Source organism: Asparagus officinalis, chromosome 2 (assembly GCF_001876935.1).
Source record: "Asparagus officinalis chromosome 2, Aspof.V1, whole genome shotgun sequence".
NCBI lineage: Eukaryota > Viridiplantae > Streptophyta > Magnoliopsida > Asparagales > Asparagaceae > Asparagus > Asparagus officinalis.
This window is the reverse complement of record NC_033795.1, coordinates 1,711,523-1,723,910: the sequence shown is the minus strand read 5'-3', so window position 1 is coordinate 1,723,910 and position 12,388 is coordinate 1,711,523. Positions and strand designations below refer to the sequence as shown.

Here is a 12,388-nt window from a genome sequence, read left to right as displayed (position 1 = left end):
GGGTCGGGTGGCGCGCGCCCACGACCTGCGGACACGAATGCAGCTCCGGATTAATGGGTTCTTAATCTGCTACATTTTTATTTTTGAACAATTAAAATGTAATATTTATTTTTGAACAATTAACATGTGATAAACATTTTGTAATGGTTAAGAGAATTAAATTTTGAAACGGTAATATTCATGAGATTTAAATCAGAATCAAAACGGAAAAAGAATTTTTATGAGAATTAAATCGGTAATTAAAATGAAAACGGATTTTTATTAAATCGGTAATTAAAACCGAATCGAGTTTTTATGAGAATTAAATCCGCGGGATTTGTAACGGTTGTTTTTTTCCCCTATAAAAACCAACACCTGCCGAAGGCTAAAGACACAGATTTACAAACGAATTTCTCCTCTTCTTCTCTTTCAAAATATTTGCTATTATATTCTGTTGGTTCCCTGAAAGTCTAGAAGAGTTCGCAAAGCCTTCTTGAAGCTCGTGCCGACGAGAAGGAGGTCGCCTGACCGAGGGTCGTTGTATCTCCGAGAACTTTTGTCGCGTTGCCCTGTACGAGAGGGGGCAATTAGATTCTTGGGACAGTGCTTGCACGCCTCGACCATCAGGCCGTATTTCTAACTTTTATTTACTTTCATTTGATTCAATTTCATTTCTGAGTTATAATAGTTATATGTTTTTATCTAATTTCTATTAACCATTTCAAACTAAATTTCGTGCTAATTATTGTCTAAACATCTAATATTCCCAACAAGTGCAAACTTTCCAAGTGAATGGATATGAAAGGCTCAGGGGCCACCACTAGCAAAAAGCACAGGTTTAATCAAGGAGAGTTGAGCCAGAGAATGCTAGGGTCTCCATTATTGCAGAACTCAACTCAAAAGGAGAAGGAAACAGAGGGAGAGAGAGAGAGAGAGCAATCACGATCAAACATTTCTTGTCCACTTTGAGTTTTTGGACTGAACGGTAGCTAATGAACCAGCTATCAACCTCAAAGTACTTCTAGTTGTTATGAAGGACTCCCCAAGCCTTTCAATTATTTTCCCTTTGTAACACTGTAGTCAACTAGTATGGTAGGCGAACTTATTGTAGTGTTTTATATGAAATTATTGTTGTCATGCATGATGAATATTTAACAATGATAATCAACCGATATCTATTATCCAATAAAAGTAATAATAATAATAATAATAAAGAGAAAGCAACCTTTAGAAGAAACTCTCTCTCCATGGTAAGAACGGTGAAGGGATCCATCTAGTACTAATATATATATATATAGACACACACGTACACAAATATCTTATTCCTATAACAAATGATAGATATTTCATTTCTCCAACTTGATTTGTAGTGGGATTTAAATTCGCTCCACTACAAAATAATAATAATAAATAAGTAAAGAGACCATTGTAATATCACAATTATTGATTTGCTTAGCGCTAGTGGTGATTCATTCTATATCTAACAGTTACTATACCTCCATGAATTGCACTATTTTCTTGATTTACACTCAAAAGTCAAATCATAACCATTCGCTAAACAAATCGATTGGTATTACAAAGTTCTCTACACTAATTTTCTTGTAGTGGAGATGATCTGAATCCTTTATAGCGACATTCAATTTGAGCAATTAGTTGTGGATGTATGGATAATATATAAATTTCTAATTTGGCATCCGAAAATTATTACTTTTTAAACTTAGGTTCATATTTAAAGGGAAACCCTATTTCACCAAATGATTAAGTTATAATAAACTTTAAATATGTTGCTTACTTGCTAAACCTTCCATCTTACATGATTTTACGGTCATGCTCTACATTCTTGTTACATAATTTAGTTTTTGAGAAGGACTTCTCACCTTCACCTCCTAGTTTAACAAAACCAATGAATAAATAATTACACCATTATTGCGCAATACAAAGCTTTTCTCTTTATGACACGACGCCAAGTCCTCCCGTCCAAATTTGTATAATTGTCTAATGCACCTTGGTGTGAGAAACATTTATTCCACGCCCATTTCGCTTTCATAAGATGCTTTAAAGATTGATATGAAGCCCAATCATAAATTTTACCATAAGAAACTCATCCTCTCCTTACCTTATACCATAACTTTTACCATAAAGATGCAAAACAGCATTCAAATGTATAGAACATTGAACAATTTTGCTTATTGTGCACTTTAGGCCCTGTTTGACAAAGGGTTAAGAAAGAGGGATTAAGGAGAAGGATTAACATAGTTAGCCCATTCGATAATCTGAATGACTAAATTATTAACCAGTTATAAAAGTTTTATTTTAACCCTTATGTTTGGGAATAGCAAAGATTTTGACTATTTTCTTTATAATTAGAATGGTTAATTTTTAATCATTCTAAATAGGAGTATTAGTAAACCCCTTATTTTGATGAGTTAACTCATTTTAATCCTTTTAGAGTGGTTAGCTTAACCCTTATATATTTTTTATGTTTGACAAATTATAGAGGGTTAACTCACTTTAACCATTGTACAGATTTTTTGTGTTTGGCGGGTTGAAAATGGGTTAAGTCTCCTTAGACTTAACCCCTCACTTAACCATTTGCCAAACGATACCTTGTTATCTGAGTGTCATTTTCCAATGAGCTATCCGTTCCCCTCTCCTATGTCTAAACAAGTATATGATTTTTTGGCACCATCTCAAGAATAATAGTTAGTAATAGAGTCTAAATTAAGAAGGAAAAATAATCACATATTTCGGTTTTAGATTGCTACGTTGCTATAGCTTTTTCAACACATTACACCAACAAAGACAGAACTATTGGATGTATAAATGTGTAAATTAATTCTAAAAATATTTTCATTTTTTCCACTCGAATTACATACATAGAAGTTTGGACTTATCGCTTCTATTTATGTAGTAGGAATTACAGAGACCCATAAAAGAGAAATACAACATTCATTTATTATCAATGAAAATTTTCACAAGAGAAAAAGAAGTTGTGGGCCTAATTGCAAAAAAAATGTGGCAAAACCGTAATTGTCACCGTTGATGGATTAATTCAACGGGGCTGAGCTTGCCGAGGTCAGTCATCGGATGAGCGCTAGTTACGTGGCCGAACACGTAACCGATATTCCCTGTATTTGTAGCCGCTACGATTCTTACACGTGTACGGTTGAGATCAACTCTCCCTCGTCCCACCTCTATAAATTGAGTCCAAAGTTCTCAACCGCATCAGGGCGAAAAATAGCTGAAGTCTGGTTAAAATTCTCCTTTTATTTTCTGAAGACTTCAGTTTTTTAAGGGAGAGAAAAAAAAAATGTCTTGCTGTGGTGGTAATTGTGGGTGTGGCGCTGGGTGCAAGTGTGGCAGTGGCTGTACAGGGTATACAAATTTGCTACTAATTCCTTGTTACAATTGTTTGATGAGTATTCCATTAAAATTTTCTTTTTTTGTGATTTTTGGTGTTAGTCTTCTCATTATGCACTATGAAGAGATTAGTGTTTCATTTACAAAATATTTTTGGCTAAAAAATCTATTTATTTTGTATTTTGATCTTTCTGGTCATTGTCGAACGTAACTGAGAGACCACTGTTTTTTATCATAACCGTATAATGAGTTCATTTCTAGCGGTCACTCGAGAATAATCACAACTATCGACTAAATAATAGAGAATTGTGACTAAAAAGAAAAAAAGATGGGTCCTTCAATATTTTTTGGAGTCACATATGATACAAGTTCACTTACTTTTTATGGGCTTCCTTTAAAAATTCATTTAATCTAGTGTGGAGAATATTTCTTTTCAAATTACCATGTGCATGTTAGTGCTTGGTATGTTATTCACCCGATTAATGCCTGGGGACCACAAATAGGAGACCCAAGTGGGGGGACAAGTGAGCTGCCCCCCCTCCAGTTGGATGATACACTGTTCATAAACAGTGCATCATCCAACTGGAGGGGGGCAGCTCACCTGTCCCCTTACTTGGGTAAGCGCCCTATTCACCTAATTCATCAGGAAAAAGAAAATGCGCTACAAAGTTTCTCTCCTCGTATACTATTTCAAATTCATGCTGTTCTCCCTTTTAATTAATATTGGATTTGTTGGGTGCAGATGCAAGATGTATGCTGATTTTGGCGAGGAAAAGAGCACCACCACTTTGACCACGGTCATGGGTGTTGCACCTCAGAAGGGGTTTGTCTCAATACTTTTATCTAATTGTTCTCAATTATTTGTAGTTGGTAGACATTTATTATGAAACCCCTTTCTTTAGGGGGCAAAAAAAATAGTTTATGATAGTTTTGTGCAAAATCTAACTTTGCGAGATTTTATCTGAATTAGCACTAGCTTCGTATATATTGTTAGTTCACAATATGGGTTTTTATCACTTTGATGCTCATCTAAAATTTAATTGTATTTTTTTTTTTGAAATTTAACTTTTGCAGAGGGTTTGAAGGATTTGAGATGGCTGAGGGAGCTGAGAACGGATGCAAGTGTGGGTCCAACTGCACCTGTGACCCCTGCAACTGCAAATGAGTATTAGCCGGCAAGAGAAAAAGATAAATAAGTTATTATAATGTTTTCTTGTGTGTTAATGCGGTGTGTCTTGAGGATGTTGAGGAAATCTAAGTGCTATGAATAAGAGGCCCTTTGGCTTCTGCTTGCAGCTTGTTAGCTTTCATTGCTCGTCTTTGGATGTTGTTGTTGTTGTGTTGGTGTTTGTTAAGAACTCATGCTGATCCCTAATGTAAAAAATGCTTCCTAATCAGTAAATGTCTGTGTTTCTAATTCTGTGGTACTTGATTTTGATTCTAGAAAGGGTATTTTAATAATTTTCAAGCGCTCTACTGGAAGAATCTATTGAGGGCATGTATATTATTATTATCAGATGATCTCAATGTATTGCAGAGAGACTTATCCTTTTAAAGTCGCTGAACACATAGAGTACGTGTACAGTTAATCGAGAAGTAAATGATACTTTCTGACTCGAAAAAAAAAGAGAAAAAAATAAGAAACAAATTTAACTGTGTTCTTTTGAGCAACAGAGCAAGCGTTTATCACTATTAATGAATAAATCCAAATAGCTTTACGATCAACAGTCAACTGCTACACTGCTATTACACTCAGATGTTACAACAAAGGGGCTACAGCTACTACTCGCACATAGTTCTCAGAAAAAAAGAAAAAGAAAAGAAAAAAACGCAACACAAACGTTGCCGTCGCAATTCAAATTACAAAGTCAAATGTGCAATTTAAACTCTCACACAAGACTTGTGGACATCCATCTCAAGCAAAGATTCCTCTCGCCGCTCTTTTAAACATATCTTGTACCTGTAGACAGAAAATTGACGGGAGTATTTATATAATTTATCTTGACAAAGAGGTCATACTCAAAGATTACTCATCGTGCAAGATAATCTGATAATGCAAATATAAAGTAAACATCGCTATCCGAAGAAAATTTACAAAAATCATCTGAAAAGGACTTGATGATGGTTTACCTGTTTGGATGATAGACCAATCTTTTCCAAATCAGACAACTGCAAAAATGCCAGCAAGATTATGTTTTATTTCGGTACATAATCAAATGAGCGATAAAAAAACGCAAATTGAAAGTTGTTGTTATGTTATTAAACTCACAGATTTTAATGGTCTGGGAGTTTCTTCTCGAAGCTCAAGTATGTACTCTGCTCTTTTCTGACCAATTCCCTGCAGTAAATATGTAATGTAAAAAGTTTTAAAACTTAGCAGTAAAATAATTTAGATAAGTTTTCTCAGACACCACTCATTATGAATGTTGTTATACCTTTAGCTGCAGAAGCTCGTCCCTGTTTTCGGAAGAACAGAAAAAGATTCAATAAGTTATACTCATGTTAACAATGAAACAGAAACAGAATTTAAGTCAATACAAAGTTTATATGTTACAAATGTTATTTACTCATATCAATCTGAAACTGAGACTTTGTGTGTGTGTGTGTGTGCGTGTGTGTGTGTGGAGAGAGAGAGATGGGTATGCTTGGTACCAAGCACAAAAAATGGTGCTTGGTAGTGAGGTGTTACATTGCCCTCCACTCATTGAAATTGGGGCCCATACTCACATGGGTTGAGGAGTTGTTGAGAATGACAATGAGTGGATGAGAATGTGACACCTAAGCACCAAATTTGTGCTTGGTACCAAAGCATACCCATTTTTCGCATATATATATATATACTCACATGGGTTGAGGAGTTGTTGAGAATGACAATGAGTGGATGAGAATGAATAGAAAAACAAAAAAACAAAAAAAAGATTTACAGAAATTTCCAGTGTAAAGACGGTTTTTTTTTCATTGTACACCAAAGTGTGTAAGCAATACTCACTTGCTAGCAACGTTCAAGAATGCCAGATACTTCTCAACTAGACCCTCCTGTGTCAAATATGAGATAAGTATTAGCCAAACAAATGGTGAAATTTGAACTCATTATTTGCTAGGAGTGTACTTGTATACCTTCAGATTCGAGCTCAATGCATCGAATTTATCAAATGGGGTGTCAGCCGTTTGAACTTCATTTTGGTCACAAGTTAAGATGCTAGGGGTTTTAGGAGTTTTTGGTTCCAACAAGACAATACAGATTCGATCGTCAGAAGCTGGTTGATGGTTGTTTGCTGCCACATTAGAGGTAACTGGGGATAGAACTTTTCTAATAGACTGCCGTAGCTCTTTTATCTTTTCATTCATTGATGGTGATTCAGTAATATTCATAGGAGATTGTAGATTCTCCTTGTTATACAGTGAGCCTACATGAAGAATGCAACCCATTAGTTCACTTTCAAAGTAGAAACTTCATAAAATTTAATGAATAAGAATATGAAAATACCAGGCAAATCTGGTTGCTTTGAGATGTTAACATCTTCAGTAAACGATGTTCCCTCAAAAAAATCTCTAGCAACGAATGAACAATTATTCAGTTGAGCATCATCTTGGTCTCTATCACGTCCAGTTTCAAGAGGGGCTTTCTGCAACTGATCCTTATCATGCAAAGCCTCTGGGTCGTTTTGATTGGCACTATTATTATTATTATTTGAAGTAATAGGATGTTCATGGAGTATGCGTTCATGTTCGGATTCTTCTACTTCGCAAGAATTAGTTTCCTGTAAGAAGGGAGGAGAAATAAACCATCTAACTAAAAGGTCTTGTAAAAATACATTACACTCTGAAAGCTTGCATGTGCCTTGTTCGAGCTGATAATGATAACCTACCTCCATTTCAGCTGCGCTTTGAATAGCCGAATCAAAAAGTTTTCTGCAAGCAAAATCATGTAAACGAACAAGTCAAGAATCAAACTTGTACTGTGATTTGGACAAAAAGATATGTAGGAAACAAACCTTGCGTTAGTTGTTTTATTCTTTGCTTTTATAGATGGTCGTACTGATTCTGAATTCTTTGAATAGCTTAAAGAGGATGGGGTCCTGCCAAAAGATGGAGAAAATGCTCCAATTCTCTGCACGCTCTTTTTCTTCTTCTCTTTAGATTCAAGCCAAGCTCGTAGCTTTGCTTCCATATCAACCTTTTCTCTCGGGGTCTCTTTCTTACTTGCAGAACCCATGTGATTCACAATGTGTCGAGATCTTGCGGCCAGGCTAACTGTGTGAACAGCTTCTTGGTATGATATCGGATTCTGTAAACCAGAAGCCTATTCACTTCAAGTTGATAATATGACTAGAATTTATTTAAAAAGTAAAGATTCCAGAGCTCTTACAAGGCAAGCAACCATCAAAGCTTGACTAGTCCCTCCTAGAGAATCCTGCAATATTCGGGTCAATTTGCTCTCTCGATATGGAATCCTTGATTCATTGTTATTAAGAGCATATATCACATTTGATAGTGCGAATAGAGACTGGTTGATCTTTGCACTCTCTTGGAGCCTGATTCCATCATTGCCGCTTCTTCTGTTATCCTCGTTACCTGAAAAAGTAGGAATGATTATAGAAAGACTTTGGTAGTTAAATTCAGTTGAAAGAAATTACCTGCTAAATCTATAAGATTTAGCTTTCCTTTAGAATTGCCGTTCTTAACAGAAACGGTGAGTACGCCATGACTTCTGCTGGACACATCATTGAGCCCTGTGTGTGCAACTTTTCTGCGTTGAACCCCAGTTGAAAATATCTCATGGAACTCATCCATTGAGTGCACCTCTACCTTCAATTAGCCAAATATCACATAATATTGAAGGATTAATAATGTTAGTTTGATAACTCAAACATAGGCTTCCATTAAAGTGGCTCCTGAAACGGTGTCACAACACTCTAGAAAGGATCACAGAACGGACTTAATATTAGTTTGACATATGATTAAACCATTACTTAATATCCCCAAAAGAGTGTATAAACTAAATCATTGAAGTGAACCTATTAATTCTTTAATTCTAAGTTAGGAAATGATAAAAAAAATTCACATTGCAGTGGCCTATTATAGTTTGTTCTCTCAATTACTCCCATAGACTTGTGACAGGACAATTAATTTGTCTAGAAGTTTAGGGGCGAAGCATTCCACAAATCTCATGGAACTGCTCAAGAAAAATCTCTTTTGATTCTCACTGTAGGATAGACATGAAAGCTACCCATGTTTCACAAATTGCAAGCCTGGAGTAGTTAATGTCTTTAATGTTTCCAATAAACTTGTAATAATTGACAATTAGAGTCTACATTACTGTAACTATTGTTGAAATGATGAGGAAGTATATGCTAATCTCACCCAAGAGAGTCCCTTGAGCTGAACACGGCCATCCTTGTCATCCAACGCCATGATCTCCTTCGCCTTTGGCTCCAACAAATCATAGCACCGGTCCATATAAACCTCGTAATAAGAAACCTCCACCTTCATCTCTGTATCGACACATGATGTCAAAATGGCCGACATTGCTAACGGAATCAGCCCGGGCTCTTCCTCAGTCCCCTGATTCAGCAAGCCATCGTTGGGGCATAAATTTACAACCCTCAAAAGGGAAATGAAGTTTAAGATGATATCAGAGTAACCCGGGTTCAAATGTCATCAGAATACATAAAATAGCTCAGATGTCTTTCTATGAGAGCCATCAGCAAGAGAAAACATATCAAAAAATAAAATAAAATTAAAACCCCCGATACTCCTCATAAATCCAGAGTTCGGGTATAATGAAAGAACATCAAGACCCACCCCAGCTCAAAACCAGTGCATCCGATAGCTACTCACTTGCATTGTGTAAGTTTTCCCACTTCCAGTAGCTCCGTAAGCGAAAACTGTAGCATTCAGCCCTCGGAAAATCCTCGGGATCACTCTGCTAACTTCCTTATCAAAGATCTGAGCGACCCGATCCGCTTGCCCAAAGAAGGAATCAAGCTTGTAGCACTCATTTCGGCTGCAAAGTTAGCAATCGATAATTTTGAACCCAAAACAAAGAAAGGAATATCCAAAATCAAGAGCTGGGTTTTCTTCATTACCTCGTCCATTGATCTTTGAGGTGAACAGTGACTTCATCGTCGAACCCACGAACGGGGTTTTCGAGAATCGAGATGCAGGATGCCGGGTATTCGTCGGCTGGTTCGATCTCTGAAGGGATGAGGGGGCGAACTCTGAGGACTACTCTGACTCGGGAGGCGAGATCTGAAAGTAGACGATTGGATCTTGGAGTCGTCATTAGAGAAACACGGAGAGGTAGCTCGAATTCGGGCGCAGGTAACAAATTTTCGTCGTTAGTTTCAGTGAGTTTTGATTTTTGACCGTTAAAAATGGGGCTAGAAATTCAAATTTTAAACAGGGTGCGGTCTGGTGTACCGCGGCTCACTGAGGACAATCAAAGAAAGAGTTGGGAAGGGTGGACACGTGGTAGTTATGTACGGGGACACGTAGGTTAACTGATGCTTCTTGCAGTTTATTCGGTTACTTTTTAGTTTTGAGCCGATCCACAGACAGCAGATTGTGTTATTATTTATGAGAAGGAGCAGGGCGTGCAGGTTTCACTTTTGAACAAGTAGTAGTTTTTTCTTCTTTTTTTCAACACTTTTCTTATCTTTGTTTCCGTTTCGTCTGTTCTATGACATTCTCAGATCTTATGAAGGTTTTCCTCATAAGCCGTATTTCACAATATATATATAAAACTAAAAACCATGTTTAAAATAAGATCATTTTACAGAAATCACATTCGAAAAGATGGTTTCTACGAACCCAAACCCCCCAAAATTGCCAACCACCCCCACCCACCCAACTCAGAAAAGGGGGCAAGAGTTGGACTACACTTCGCTAACATTTGGCTCAGAATTTAAAGTACTAGTGTGCACCCCGTGCAAAACACGACCTCTATTTTTTTTTATTTTCACTACAGTAATTCTATATTTAAATACAGTTTTTGTAAGCGCTGCAATATTTTTTTTAATGCTACAGTAATTTATTGTAGTGTGAATAGTAACCTTGTATCCTTATGTTTGTGCTATAGCAAAAAAATATTATGCTTTACTGTAGCATGAATTGTAAATATTGGATCATCTCGTTATTATAGAGGAATATATTCATTTTAAAAAAGGAAAATGATAGGGGCACACCCTCAACCACACCCTCCCTCTCTCTCTTTTGCTACAGTATATCGTGTTCCACATGAGATTTTAAATTTTAGGGGCATGGTATACTATAGCAAAAGAGAGAGAGAGGGTGTGATTGGAGTTATGGTTAAAGATGTGTCCCTAGTGCGACTCTTTTAAAAAAGACAAATTACTCACCGTCTAAAATGAACAAGTAAGGCCTAAATAGCCCTCTTAGCCCAAAGAAGCTTCAAACCCGAATCCCAATTTGCTAAACTGTGCCGCTACCCCCCGGTTCATCTCCCAAAACCCTAGAAACAGCAGGCGATCAAAAAAGGAGAGATTTTTGAGGAAGGAAGGGATCAGAGATGGACAAGAGCATGCTTGGAGATCTGGACAATCTCCCGGAGGAGGACAAGATGAGGATGGGGACCATGATCGAGCAGCTCCAGATCCGTGACAGGTCCCTTTTTTTTTCTCGATCTCCTCTGATTGATGACTAATCCATTGTTTTTCGATCCCTCATCTGTTGCTTTGATGTGTTTTGAACGGAGGAAGTTAGCCCTAGGATGATAAGAATCAATTTTTTAATCTGTATTTTTTTTTTCTAGTTACACAATGAAAACATCATTATTCAGTGGCCCAAACTGGGTAGGCTAGCATTTGTTTGATTTTTGGAAGGGTGGAGTAATTGTATGAACGCTAGCTTAATTGACGTTTATCTGCCGCATGCTTGCTTCTTCCATTGCTCAATGCGAGATAGTAAAAGCGAGTGCCACCGGATTGTAGCGATAAACCCTCTTTTTTGTCGAGAATTAGGGATGGGTTTGGCGTCCAGCATGCGCTAGGCTTCTGCTGCCAATTCCTTAAAATGGGAAAAGAAGCGTGGTGTATCGGAAGAAGGTAACAGACATACCCGACTTCGGTATGATCGACACAGCCATTGTGTGCTTCGTCTATAGTCCTTGTGGTCTATATTTATAGTATGCGTTGCGCCCTACTCTTTCACTTTCTTTTATAAATCATACGTATTTTTGTAGAGAGATCGAATTTCAGTTATATATCTTCCAGAAAGCCATTAACTGCTTCTCGATGTCTAAAACAGTAGAAGCGCAAGGCGAATCGTTGGACCCTTTAATGAGGCGAGGCGTCAGCTTCAAAGCTTTAGTCGTAAGCCTTAGAGCATCTCCAACCCAAAAACCTAAAATGGTGTAGTTTTTACATCAAGTTGGTGTAGTTTTTACACCAAATCACTATTTCATCTCTAACCCATTACACCAAATGTTACACCGAAAAGAATATTCATTTTATTATTCTTATCTTTTAACTTTTTTTATCTATTTAAAATATTTAACAAATTATATAATTATATAATACATTACATATAATTAATTATAATAATATATTTTATGAATAAAATAAAATTATAAAAATTAAATGCTAAATCAAATTAAAATATTACTTTCATAAATTCAACTAAAGATTACATTTAACATCACAAAAGAAAACATCACACTTGCAAGCAAAAAAAAAAAAAAACATTACATTTAACATAAAATAAAACACAGTTTCCATAAAAAGTTTTCACCAAAATAATAATAATAATAATTGCGCCAATGCTACAGTGTTGCACCATTTCTGGCGCAACACTGTAGCATCCCGCTATTTTAGCGGGATGTTTGGCACTCCATTGGAGCGCCAAAACACTCCAAAATGGAGTTTTGGCGGTCCATTGGAGAAGCCCTTATGAGTTTAAGCATTTTAATTTTAAAATCTATAAAAGTTATGAACATATAATATATAGTGATATAATAATTCACAAATAGATACATTCATATCTTAAATAGTAGATAAGAATTAAATATGTAAAGTATAAAAAAAATCCC

At 36.4% G+C, this 12,388-nt stretch overlaps 3 protein-coding genes across 4 annotated transcripts in view; 2 read left to right on the top strand and 1 right to left on the bottom strand.

Moving 5' to 3' along the window:
* LOC109829858 (metallothionein-like protein type 2) lies at window positions 3,195-4,756 on the top strand. The gene is made up of 3 exons (XM_020396923.1): window positions 3,195-3,354; window positions 4,082-4,162; window positions 4,414-4,756. Exons 1-3 carry the CDS (start codon window positions 3,290-3,292, stop codon window positions 4,502-4,504), a joined length of 237 nt encoding a protein of 78 aa, XP_020252512.1. The 5' UTR covers window positions 3,195-3,289; the 3' UTR covers window positions 4,505-4,756.
* On the bottom strand, window positions 5,001-9,718 carry LOC109829857 (kinesin-like protein KIN-10C). Of its 2 annotated transcripts, XM_020396921.1 has the most exons (14): window positions 9,429-9,718; window positions 9,181-9,346; window positions 8,704-8,904; window positions 7,977-8,148; window positions 7,709-7,914; window positions 7,335-7,627; window positions 7,209-7,251; window positions 6,827-7,100; window positions 6,457-6,746; window positions 6,329-6,375; window positions 5,775-5,796; window positions 5,609-5,677; window positions 5,470-5,508; window positions 5,001-5,299 (listed from the first exon to the last, which is right to left on the bottom strand). In XM_020396921.1, the coding sequence occupies exons 1-14, from the start codon at window positions 9,623-9,625 to the stop codon at window positions 5,255-5,257; spliced, it is 2,064 nt and encodes a 687-aa protein (XP_020252510.1). In that variant the 5' UTR covers window positions 9,626-9,718; the 3' UTR covers window positions 5,001-5,254. The 2 variants fall into 2 exon arrangements, with proteins under 2 accessions (XP_020252510.1, XP_020252511.1); XM_020396922.1 differs by lacking the exon at window positions 9,429-9,718 and having other exon boundaries at window positions 9,145-9,220.
* LOC109829856 (mitochondrial import inner membrane translocase subunit Tim9) overlaps window positions 10,719-12,388 on the top strand; it is a 3,417-nt gene continuing 1,747 nt past the window's right edge. The window contains exon 1 of the mRNA XM_020396920.1: window positions 10,719-10,965. Within this exon, the coding sequence (XP_020252509.1) occupies window positions 10,871-10,965 (95 nt within the window). The 5' untranslated portion in view covers window positions 10,719-10,870. The remainder of the gene's footprint in view (window positions 10,966-12,388) is intronic.